Source organism: Meleagris gallopavo, chromosome 6 (assembly GCF_000146605.3).
Source record: "Meleagris gallopavo isolate NT-WF06-2002-E0010 breed Aviagen turkey brand Nicholas breeding stock chromosome 6, Turkey_5.1, whole genome shotgun sequence".
In the NCBI taxonomy this organism is placed as follows: Eukaryota; Metazoa; Chordata; class Aves; order Galliformes; family Phasianidae; genus Meleagris; species Meleagris gallopavo.
The window spans coordinates 43263667-43276168 of NC_015016.2; the positions used below are offsets into that span (position 1 = coordinate 43263667).

The window sequence follows — 12502 nt, forward strand, 5'->3', positions numbered from 1 at the left end:
TGATGTGTTGGAAGTTGGACTTGATGATCTTGAAGGTCTTGTCCAATCTTTATGATTATATGATGACACCGTCCTGCTAATAATAATAGTTTAACGTAATAGTTTTACTCTGTAAATAGTGAGCAGCCCAAGAGCCCCTGGGGATTTAATCCTCTTAATAAGACTGCATGTGACTTCCCCAGTTCCTTCTAAATACTTGTGAAGCTTGAATGACTGTCTCAAAGTGAAATATGTGGAATAATTATTGGAGGTAATGTGTTGGAATATACTTCTCTTAAGAAAAGCATTGAAGAAACCTCTGCTGCGGAATGCAGTGAATATGCAAGTAGTCTGTTCCACGATAGTTCGCTAAGCAACACAAGACAGGGAAACATTAGCTTGTTAACAGCACCAGGGAGCTCGGTATGCTGACTCTTAAGAGATGAGCACAGAGGATGGAGTGGAGTAAAGCCAGGCTGTGTGTTAGAATTGCAGAGAGGGGAACTTGGTGGTTCTACAGAACAGATAAACTGTATAGCAGCCATTCCCAGTTAGCAGCTTTTCAGTCTTCTTTTGCACCAGTTGCAACAAAGCTACGTATGATTATAGTCACTCAAGTTCCACCTGAAAGAAGGAAAATAGTATTAAAGTGGCTTTAAAGAGCAAGTGTTTGGGGAAGATATCATTGCAGACAAAGAGGGAGAAAACCACTGGCTTCTGGGACCTGTTGACAGACTGAGCTTCTTTTCCTCCCTTAGGAGTGTCTAATGGGTGAGATTTACATACTCAGTTATACAAAGTGCTTCCCTCAGGAAACTTAAAAAACTCTATAGAGAGTTATTTTATAATGTAATGCATTTGCAGTCAGCTGTATTATTCACATTAATGATACTCACTCGTGCTCTGCGGACAGTGTATTTATCACTGACAATTTAAAAGCATCTCTCATCTGTTACTCCAATAAAGAGCACAATTCATGAAACTAGTCATAAGAGTTCTCAGTGGATATGGGCAAATTCCTTAAGGTTGGGAGTCCATTCAAACACAGCTGGACCCATAGCACCAAATTGAGTATTAACCCTTCAGTGCAAAAACCAGACTCTTAAATCCTCACCTATAGTTGTGTAAGTTATTTCTTTAATTGTATCAGGCATTATATAAAGGCATATAAATCAGTTTCTCTGAATTAAAAGCAATAAAATATTTTGTTATTCACACATGTTTGGGAAATGAAGCGGGGAAAACTTAAAATAGATTTTGTTAAAATTGATCCATATGTAGATGTTGGCTGTCTCAAGATGATGGGTATGGGGTTACTCCTTCACTCTGAATAACCAAAATAATAGAATGCTTTTATTTAATTTAACTTTGTTGTTGTGTAACAGGTGATTTTTCCATAGAAATATATAAAACAATGAATTCATATGTTAGTTTGAATTAATAATAAAAGTGTTCTTATTGTTTTTCTTTCTAGAATATTTTCTTTCTTGGACATAGTTACTTTGTGTCGATGTGCACAAGTTTCCAAGGTATGTATTTCTATTGTTGTTTTTGTTCTTTGGGAAGCTCTTAATTACTTGCAAATCAAGGGCTTTAGGATGTCTTCTTCCTGTTTAAAAAATAAAAATAAAAAATCAAGTATCTCTCAGCATCTTTTATTAAAACAAAAAAACTGTTGCTCCACTTTTGTGTTCAGATATGTGAAATTAGTTGCTATGTACTGGACTTCTTTTTAAAGGCTATGGAAAAGATATCCAGTAGTGTGTGCTCTATATCTGGAGAAGGGATTAAACCCATTTTGGCATAGTGGCATTTGCTTTTTATTAAACACATGGCTGTATAACACTATTTTTCAGACACATTCTGCTTAAAATTCCATGTAGCTCAGTTAATGTGCACCATGTGTCTAAGTACATCCATCATTTGCTTGCCAAATATAAAAGGTGTTAAATAAATGGACTACCAGTAGAGAAGAAAGGCACACAGAAGGTAATAGAGAAGGCATGCTAAGTAAGCTTTTATGTTGAGCTAATCTTACTTTTTTTTTAATTAACATGAAAAGCATTCTGCTCCTACATGAAACGTGTACAGTGAAGTGTATTCTTATATAACATGAATGAACTTTTTAAATCACTTTTCTTCATTCTTCTAATGCAGATTGTCTTTCTTTCTCCCTTTTATTTGTTTTAATTTATAATTGTGTAACTACTAAATTCCCAGACCTATAGTATTCTAGCCTGCAGCTTCAGTAAGTTCTGAGCTAACTAACATCAGGTTTTGTAAGAATTTTCAGTCAAAGCCTAGAACACATCTGAAGAAAAACAAGGCAAATCAATAAATCCTTGTTTTGTTTTCTCTCAGAACTATGTCAGTTGGATGCAATAGTCTTCATTTCTGTTTTTCTGAGTATGTTTTTGTTTTTCTACCTTTTTACTTTGTTTTGCTTTGAAGGACTGCTTCAACAGTGAAGAACAAATTATCAAATGTGTACGTAACTCAGCACATGGAAAGGCCCGATCCCAACAGTGGAAAGTCAGCAATGTTCTGAAAGGCTTGTCTTCCTCTCAGAGTAGTAACTTGTGAGGTTGAGGAACTATGGTTTTCTTGCAAGGAGTCTCATGTGCATTTGCTTTTCTCTCCATATATATCTAGTTAAATCATGCTATGTATGTGTTTTGCATTTCATTTCTTACTGTTACACATTTTATGGGTATAAGACTCTGAGATGTAATCCATTTAGGTGATTTGAGGTTAATTTAAACAAATGTTCTGGTTTTAACTAGTTAATATTTTATTACTAATACCTGCTATTACATTTGTTTTTTAAAAAGTGCTACCCAAATACGTTTTTTTTGGTATTTGAGAGTTTGTTGTTTTGGAATTGCTGAGGGGAAAACAAAGGGAGCAGGCAGTGGAGGTGTATAACTCTTACTTGTTTTCTGTAGGCATGGAATGTTTTAGCTCTGGATGGAAGCAATTGGCAAAGAATAGACCTTTTTAACTTTCAGACGGATATAGAGGTTAGTATCCTTGTTTATTTCATTCCTCTGGTGATGCTTAAGTACGTCATAGATTCTCTTTGAGTTCACATTTCAAAGGCTAAAGCTCAGGATACTAAAGCAGTAAAGGAGTGAATGGTCAGCTCCATATTTGACTTTTTTTACATGGATGATGTTTGAGTTTTGCTTGGAAGCAATGTATCAGATAATTTGCATATGTTGCATATATGCAGAGTTCAACAAATTCAGAATTGATCATTTCCAGAAAACAAAGGTATGAGCGGTATCTCTGGACTGAATGAGATGCTCGCAGTTACTCATTGCCTTGTGGGAAGATTCTGTTGCTTGTCCCTGGTCTCTGTGAGAGTGCCATCTAGTGCTGGAACCTCTCTAAGTGCTTGTTTTGGACTTGAAGCAACAAAATGGTAAAAATCTTTCATTACTGCTGACTTGGCCTGGATTTGCTTTGCTGTGTACCTTAGTACATTTTATCAACATTCCTTTCCTATGGTTTCAGTGAAATGAAATGACTAAGAGATCTCCAGAAGAGACCCTTCCCCACTGGCAGTCAGCTCTTAAATTGGATCTAGGAGAGGTGCAGCCAGGCTCCACCCCTTCCAGCAGCACAGCAGAATTGCCTTCACCTGTGCTCCCAGGGCTGACTCAGTGCTCACCTCAGGTGGTCAATCAGAGGTTCAGGCTGTGATTCAGCAGTTCCCATACAGCATATAATGAAATAATTAGGGCAGTCTTATGTTCCATAAGAAAAAAACACATTTGTATGTACATTACCTTAGATGTACATAAGAAAATAAATTATGATTTTGGAAAATGAAGACCAAAGCCCATGGGAAATACAGTTCCTTAGTATAATCTAAACTCATTCATTATTTGCATTTGGTAATGCAAATTAAGCTTAGAATACAATAATGAATTTGCTTCTGAATTTTTGTGTTTAAGTTTTAATTGCATAAGTAAAATCCAGATGGGGGTCATTTGGTATATTTTGCAATCCCTATTTCAAAGAATTCCTAAAGCTTTACAGTAATAAAGAGTAAAATTCCTCACTATTCTCTTAAAATTTTATTGCCAACTCCTCTGCTATACAGATATTAAATATGAGGATCTGGCAGAGGTAGGAGAAGGATTTTTGGAATCTGTAAGTTTCTAAGATGTTTTGGGGCTCTAATGTCATCTTTTTCACTTGCCTTTAAAAAAAATATAAACTTGTATTTTTCATTTGCTAAGAAATAAAAAGTGAAGCCCACGATACTGGTGTCCTTTCTCTTGGCCAGCTTTTTTCTGAAGCCTTTTTGCTATGTTTATGCTGAATTTGTCTTCATTGTACCTAATGGCATTGTCCTTTCAGATATATTTCTGGCCTGGTCTAAAGGAGAGTGAATGAAATTAAGTTATGATCCTATTTTTCTATAAGGACCCACTGTGGTTTTGAGAAATTTGATTACCTCAGTATATTGTATTTAAGTACATTTGTAATATAAATGCTTAAAATTTATTCGTAACTTAAACCAATGATTACTGCATGAATTAGTTTTGAATGAGGTATGCATTCACTTTCAATACTTAAGACCTCTGTTTTAGAATCATAGAATCACAAGGTTAGAAAGGACCTACAGGATCATCTAGTCCAATCTCGTCCAGCTGTCCTCATATCACCATTACTGCCACAAGCTACTAGACCATATCTTGTAGTGTGTCCTGTTTTGCTTTAAGCTGTCTTAGTAATGTGGTTTTCTTTGTCAGAGGACTTAAGGACAGATGCATATGGCAGCTTTTTTCTCCATTAGTTGTTGTACTGTTTGGTGATGTTTCACATAACATCAAGCAGTACTCGATCTGAAACTATCAGGTAAAGGAAAATCATGTTTTGTGGTATATTTTCCCCTTTTTGAGATCTTAGATGATGTAGAACAAGCCAAGAAAAATATATTTCTGTACTATAAAGGAATTTTTTTTCCTTCAGCAAAGTTGTGTGAAAATCTTCTTAAAGTTAAGTGTACCTTAGGATTTGTTGGTCTGTGGTATCAAATACAAGCTTAAGTAGTTTGAAGAACTAGTTTTTGAGTGACACTATATTATTCAAATACCTGAACACATTTTACTGTACTTGTCCTTCTTAATACACTGTTTTGGTGGGTTTTTAACATGCTTCAAGTAATAAATGGATATGAGAAAACGTATGTCATTATTTGTTCCTATTTGCTTTGAATAATTAGATTTTGGATTCCTCCCCTCCATTATTAAGCCTCCATTATATGTAATTCACTGAGAAGACTTTATCCTTTCAGTAAAGGTACTTGGCCTTTACTGGGAAATAGTTCTGAGTGATTGGAGAACTCTAAAAAAATATGTAATTTCATGAAGTGTATAATGATCTTTGGTTTGTTTGTTTTGATGTAAATGTGTTTGAGGGAGGAGGTGACCGGTTACCTACCAACTTAACAAACAAGTGCTGATAAAAATGTTTTCACCAAGAGTTCAGTATTGCAGGAGAATGACAAGATACAAGAAATATTTTACTGATCCTGTAAAAATGCTACCATTGCATATAGAGAGGAAATAAAAATAAAAAAAATCCACTGCTCTATTATTTTGTAAGTTTTCCATATGTAAAATAGAAGAAGATAGAAGGATGTGTTGGGTATGTAGTGGTCCTGTTCGTTAGATGATCAGTGTTGATTTATTTTTACTTTTATCTTTCTAAAATTAGACACCGTATGATGTCTAGTCAGTTGCTGCAGTGCTTTTTGGTCTGTCATCTTATTCTGACTGTCAAAAAATTAAAAGAAGGGTGCATATTATGTACCACAATTTAAATAACATATTTTCAATAATGCTACACTTTGAGCTTGGAATATTAGAAGTACTGTACCATTCTGCTTGCTCCTCTTATGTAGGAAAATGCTTTCAAGATATAAATAGAATTTTATAGCAATTGGAGTCAAGTAGGAAGTTTTGTTTGTAAACTGTGCTACACAATGTGAGAAGTATCATTTCTAAACAGTAGGAACAGACATACAGATAAATACAACTTTGAAAGTTAGCAGGTAATCTCTGGCAGATCTTCTGGATGTGGTTGAAGTACTGTGGAGTGCTGTGTCCAGGTCTTGGGCCTCCAGTACAGGGAAGGTGTGGAGCTGTTGGGGAGGGTCCAGAGGAGGGCCATGAACATGAGCAGAGGGCTGGAGCACCTTCCCTTTGGGGACAGGCTTAAGGAACTGGGCTTGTTCAGCCTGGAGAAGAGAAGGCTGTGGGGAGATGTCATTGCAGCCTTCCAGAATTTAAAAGGGGTTTATAAATAGGAGAGGAATCAACTTCTTATGAGGGTAGACAGTGATAGGACAAGGGGGAATTGTTTTAAGCTCAAGGAGGGAAGGTTTAGATTGTATGTCAGAGGAAAGTTCTTTACTGTAAGACCGGTGAGGTGCTGGAACAGCTGCCCAGAGAGGCTGTGGATGCCCCGTCCCTGAAGGTGTTCAGGGCCAGGTTGGATGGGACCCTGGTCAACCTGGTCTAGTACCTAATCTGGAAGTTGGTGGCCTTGCCTGTGGCAGGAGGATTGAAACTTCGTGATCCTTGAGGTCCCTTCCAACCCAAGCCATTCTGTAAAACAAGACTTAGGAGAGGCTGTAGCTCAGTGTCGCGTCATGCTATCCTAAGCACATATTTGTGGATAATGTAACCTTGTGTGCTGGAGTAACAACCGGTCATTGAGGAACAAGATGCCTCCTGTTCTGCTTCTGGGCAGTTCTTCAGATTTCTTGCAAAATTGACAGTAATCTTAGTGGGTAGGGTATTGCTGAGGCAAAAAATCGAGCTACGTATGGTAGACTCAAAAAGAGAACTAAAGATTGAAGTGAACAGCACTTCTCTCATCATTATGTTGATAACACTTTTTCTTGAAATAGAAAAGGAATTTCAAAGAGATACATTTCTGTTGGGATTTTTAAGTTGCTAAGAATGTTGTGTCAGAATAAAACTCAACAAAATCTTCCTTTTATTTGGTTTAAGGGTCGTGTTGTGGAAAATATATCGAAAAGGTGCGGTGGGTTCCTGAGACAACTTAGTCTGAGAGGATGTCACGTTGTTGGAGACTCCTCTTTAAAGTAAGTAATGTCCTAGGCTAAGACATTGCTTTTGTTCCAAATATTAGGAAAAAAGTAATTATTGGTAGATCTGTTTGGATTTTATATACCCTCTGATGGTCAAAATGGGACACTTAAGTAAGTACTAATTACCTTAGCAGTGACTAAATGAGCCATCAGTTTGAGAACAAAATATAGCTACTTTTTTTTTTTCCCGTAGGAATGAGTTTAAATTTTTCTTTTCTCTCAATTTTCAAGCATTTTAAATGTTTTCAGGTTTGTACTTTGGCAGCCTACCGACATAATTTCATCAGGATTAGTAGCCAGATTATAATTCATCTTTTTTAGACACAAGAGTGACCCTAGCAATGGGAGAAAAACTAAAGACTGGTACCTGCCAAATTGGGAAGGGTATGGGATTCTCTTCTTTCTGTAATGTAAGAACAAACAGGCAACATGAAGCATCTTAGGGAAGCTGGCCCTTTTTTATGCAGTATATAAATTGAACTGTGCAGCCTGTTCTCACAAGAAACTTTGAATCCCTGTAAGCTTTTTCTATATACAGACTAATTATCCAGATTCCTCTGTGGATGTTTCTTTATTTGTTTAACCCACAGATCTTACCTCCAGCTGAAGGGCCCCTGTTTGACAAGTCCTTGAGGACTCAGAATACTGGGAGCCAAGCTCAGGATACAACTTTTTGGCAGCTGTTGCTCTTTCCTCAGTGTTGCAGCAGACTGGGCTAGTGATGTTCAGTCTGACTTAGCGTGGCTGCTTTTTTGTGGAAGATAAAAGCATAAAGATTTGGGTTAAACAGTGGCATTTTTTTAGTGCCTCGTGACCTCTTTCTAAAATTTATGAGCAAGTCTAATTCATTGAGTTTGCTTCCAGAGCAAATTCATGAGTATTTCTTGTGCATAATCTGGTTCGGAGTGTTTCTCCCTGTAGAGATTTTAAGGCTTTTTTCCTTCTTAAAAGCAAAGCAAAACAAAACAAAACAAAAAAACCAGAAAGAAAACCAGCCAATGACAAAACCATGTGAAGTATTGGTGAAGTAATTGAGATAGGAAATACCGAGATTTAGAATGGAACCTCGATTAGCTTTGGACCAGAAATTTGGTTTAAAAAACAAACAAACAAAAAAACTAGAAATGTTAAGTTGACCCGTTCCAAACAGTCTTTTTTCTGTTTTCTCAGTCTTCCTAGATTTGTCTTACATGTTGCTAAAAATCTAGAATCTGATCCAGTATTAAAATTATAGGCATATTGTCAGATCTGTGGAATTAATTCTTCACATCCATTTTGCTAATACAAGAAAAGGATACTCCTGACAGAGCTGTGGTCCTCTGAATCCAGCTGCTAGTTAAATAATAGATTGCTTTAGTAACCCAGGCAGGCATCCTGACTTCAGACCCAAAGGTTTCTTCAGAGGTTTACTTGCAGGCCAGGGCCAGGAGTCCTTGCAGGCCATCTCCCTAACTGCTCCATGGGGTTTTGCCACCTTCAAACAGTCTTGTCTCCTCAGAGAAAAGTGTGTGTTACCATTTCCTTTCCAGATGACTGGCAGCTGCTCTTAAAAAAAAGAAATAGCCTCAACCACAGTTAACTTTCTGCAGCATCCCTGCAAGTTTCCGGAGCACACATGTAGATGGACCCTGTGTCCTCAATAGGGAAGGTCTGGAAGTAGAGGAGATGGGGAAGGCATGTTTGGAGAGGGGCTCAAACTGAGGGAATAGATAGGAAAGAAATAAGAAAGGTGTAAGATGGAAAGATGACAGTAAGCAGGAAATTCTGCTCTTCACCCACCTTCCCCCTTAACTTTAATATTCAGTTTAGGCTCATGAGTACTAATCAGAAGTCTAAGGCTAGGGGACTGCAGTGAATAGAACCAGTAGATACAAGTTGATTCAGGTACTAATGGTGTCTGAGAAGAGAACTGGAGTTGTGATGTTTTCGAATGGCAGTGTGTTTAGTAAAGGAGTATTTAGAGTAAGTGTGTGTAGCAGTTGAGCATGCAGCCCGTGTGCGTCGATGGGTCGGTGGGTTAGTTGTGCCAACAGGAAATAGGGCAGGGTTAGCAGAGACAGCTGCTGGGCTGTTGGCACTGTACACAAGTGCATCTGTAATAACTGGTGCAGGTGGCTGTGTCTGAGGCATTTCAGGAAGAATGGTGGTGCACCCCTGAAATACAAGCAGGTGGTATTGAAAGTAACCACTGAATGATAAACGCATGAGCTTTAAAAGTTTCAAAACATTAAGATGAGGCTTATAAGGACCCTTTCAGTATTTCTGGAAGTGATACGAATTATCCATTTTTTCCTTCTTCTGCATCCATATTTCATTTAAAAACAGGCAGAAATCAAAGTAGATTTGGCTGTGCAGGTGCTGAGTGTTTGTGTACAGACACATCCCTGCTTGAATCTCACAGGCTGTTCATGCAAGTTATTACAGAGCATAGTGTCTTTTCGAGTGATTTGAAGAGTGTCTACATTGCAAATTTCTCTCCACTATGTGAATTTTGGAATAGCTGTTTTAAGTATTCAAGTGGAAACTATCACCAGTGTAACTGCTGCTGATTTTGTTGTTTTTTTTTCCATTGTTTTCAGTCCACACAGGAGAGCCAGGAAGCTGTTACCAGCTGAGCGTGTAGTTGGATCTGTTAACCACGGCAGGCCTCCAGACAAAAATGTTTTTGTGTGTTTCCTCCACCCCTGCCAATAAAATCCATGCAGTTGGAGGAAACGCGGGCATAAAAACAGTGTTCTGAAATGCAGTACAGCTGTAAACATTACTCTGAAGAGATGAAAAGAAAGTTGATGCTTTTTTTTTCTGGGTAATTAGTATAATGATATGTATAGGCTTTTAGTGGTGTAATAGCTGTAATCATCTTTAGTGTGCATACTCAGTGGTGCACACAGATGCATTTTAATTTTTAAAATAATAAATAACTAATTTAGAGCCCACAGGGCTTCTCCTTAGTATTCCACGTAGACTTGGTCCCAGTTTTGTATTGTGCAAAGCATGTTCTTTTTGTTTGATGTGGGAATGAGCTCCTTAATGGTGCCTACAGCAGCTTCAGTAATGAAATGTGTAACAACTCTTCCCAGCACCTTAACTACGATTACTAAGTATCTGCTGTGCCATTTCAACCTTTGTATTCATTCCCTTAATGATTTCAGTTAAGGCATTTGAAACAAATCAGTTCTGTTTAATGGCAGAAATAAACAGCTTTCTCTAGTGGTATTTGAGGGAGGAACAACACTTAGTTTCGGGAGTTACCCAAGACAGAACCTTGCAGTAGCAAAATAAAAAGGCAATCACTGGAACAGATGTTTTACTCTGTGGCTTGAAGATGGAGTTTTTCGACTGAGATGAAAAGGAGTTACGGGACAGAGCGCACTCTAGTGACTGAATCATAACTTCTGGCATTATAGTAATTCTCCAGCTTTTTCTTGCTGTTTTAGGACCTTTGCACAGAACTGTAGAAACATCGAACACTTAAATTTGAACGGGTGCACAAAAATCACTGACAGGTAAGTCGAAGGTTTTTTCTGTTTGATGGTGAAATTTGGAAAAAGAAGTAGCTGAAGGTATTTTTAGTGTGTCTGCTGTTTTGCAGCACGTGTTACAGTCTTAGCAGATTCTGTTCCAAGCTGAAACATCTGGATCTGACATCTTGTGTAGCCATCACAAACAGCTCTTTGAAAGGTTTAAGGTAAGAAGATGTAGTGTTTTGTGTTAAAGAAAAGAATTTAAAGAACTGTTCAACATATCATAAAGTTTTAAGACAAAACCACAGTGTTGAACCTTAATGCTGTGCATCAGCACTGGCTGTATCTTATATCTAGCACTTCTTGGGTATAGACAATGATGTTTGTGTGTGGTCTTTTCTCTTGACTTTTCTGTGGAGGCCTGGCACGGTCCACTGGCTATCATTAATTTCTGACAGTGTGTTTAATTTGGGTTTCCCACTGTTATGACTATTTGAAGGCTGGATTTAACTTTATGTATTTTTCTAATTCTCCCAGTGAGGGTTGCAGAAATCTGGAACATTTGAATCTTTCCTGGTGTGATCAGATTACGAAGGATGGTATTGAAGCACTGGTGAAAGGGTGTAGTGGACTAAAAGCTCTATTTCTTAGAGGTTGCACACAGGTACATAACTGCTTGGGTGATCCTTTAGGAATAAAATTTTTCTTTTGGCTTTTTGAAATCTCCATGAATTTAAAAACTATATTGTTTTTGTTGTAGTCTTTTGTTCAGTATTACAAGATATATACATTCCTTCAGTTTGCTTATAATTTCTTGTTTCTTTTCCTTTGTCCAATTTAATTGCTGATACAGTTAGAAGATGAAGCATTGAAACACATTCAGAATCACTGTCATGAGCTTGCAATCCTGAATTTGCAGTCCTGCACAGTAAGTATTTGGTACTTCAAAAGATACATTCTCTAGGAATCTTAGACCATTTCCAAATGCTAATGAGTAACACACTTAAATAATTCAGATAGTACATGTCTGCAGTTTAGATATTTTTGTGTATAATAGATGTCTTGTGGAATGTGCTGGCAGTTCCACAGCTAAGTGTGGATTTACAGTGGGTTTTCTCATCATTCTGTCTTTTGACTGTAGCAAGCTCCAGAGTAAAAATTAACTGCATTCATTCAACTCTTATGAATTGTGTACATACTAAAACATGCAGTGTCACAGATGTAGCTCTTGTTCTCCCATCTGTTAAGGTCAAACATTTTCATCTGTTCATAATGTTAAGATCTCTAATTGAGCAGAAGCCATATTGTGGGCTACATAATGGAAAGTAAAAATCTATTGGCATCATACTGAGAATGATTCAGAACCATCTAAATAGCAGAAGGGCATGCTTTTTTCAACAGCAATGGAAGAAGACCTTCATTTCTAATGAAATAACTGGGAATGATTCATGTTTATTAAATTGTACTTAGAATACATACAATTTAGGTTTGCTGTATTACATCTACTTTTTTATTTCAGATTTAAATTTTTAGGAGTGAGATAGATCTTGTAGGCTTGAAATGTAGTTAAATCACTGCTTGTCTATAAATAAAAGTTTGAAATAAATTGAGTACTAGGGTTTTTGTCATGCACCTTCAAATAATTAAAGTGTTAGATTTTTTCCTTTTGGAAAGTTGCTTACAGTTTTATTGCTGGAACATGCCATAAAATCTGCTTGAGTTCAAGCATTGAAATCTGTTTCCTCAATTGATGCTTCATAGCACTATTTTTTGTTTGGTATATTTGTTGTCACATAGGTGACAATCATAGGGGTTGGGAAGGACCTCAGGATGTCATCCAGCCCAATACCATGCTAAAGCAGATTCCCCATAGGAGATAACACAGGAAAGTGTCCAGTTGGGTTTTGAATGTTGCCAGAGAAGGAGA

At 37.2% G+C, this 12502-nt stretch overlaps 1 protein-coding gene across 3 annotated transcripts in view; it reads left to right on the top strand.

The window, feature by feature from the left end:
- The window catches only part of FBXL2 (F-box and leucine rich repeat protein 2), a 51622-nt gene that overhangs the window by 26237 nt on the left and 12883 nt on the right, over positions 1 to 12502 (top strand). For all 3 annotated transcript variants that reach the window (XM_010712987.2, XM_031553976.1, XM_031553977.1), the window contains exons 3-9: positions 1454 to 1508; positions 2925 to 2999; positions 7011 to 7105; positions 10549 to 10617; positions 10704 to 10799; positions 11113 to 11239; positions 11429 to 11503. In XM_010712987.2, the coding sequence (XP_010711289.1) occupies positions 1454 to 1508; positions 2925 to 2999; positions 7011 to 7105; positions 10549 to 10617; positions 10704 to 10799; positions 11113 to 11239; positions 11429 to 11503 (592 nt within the window). The remainder of the gene's footprint in view (positions 1 to 1453; positions 1509 to 2924; positions 3000 to 7010; positions 7106 to 10548; positions 10618 to 10703; positions 10800 to 11112; positions 11240 to 11428; positions 11504 to 12502) is intronic.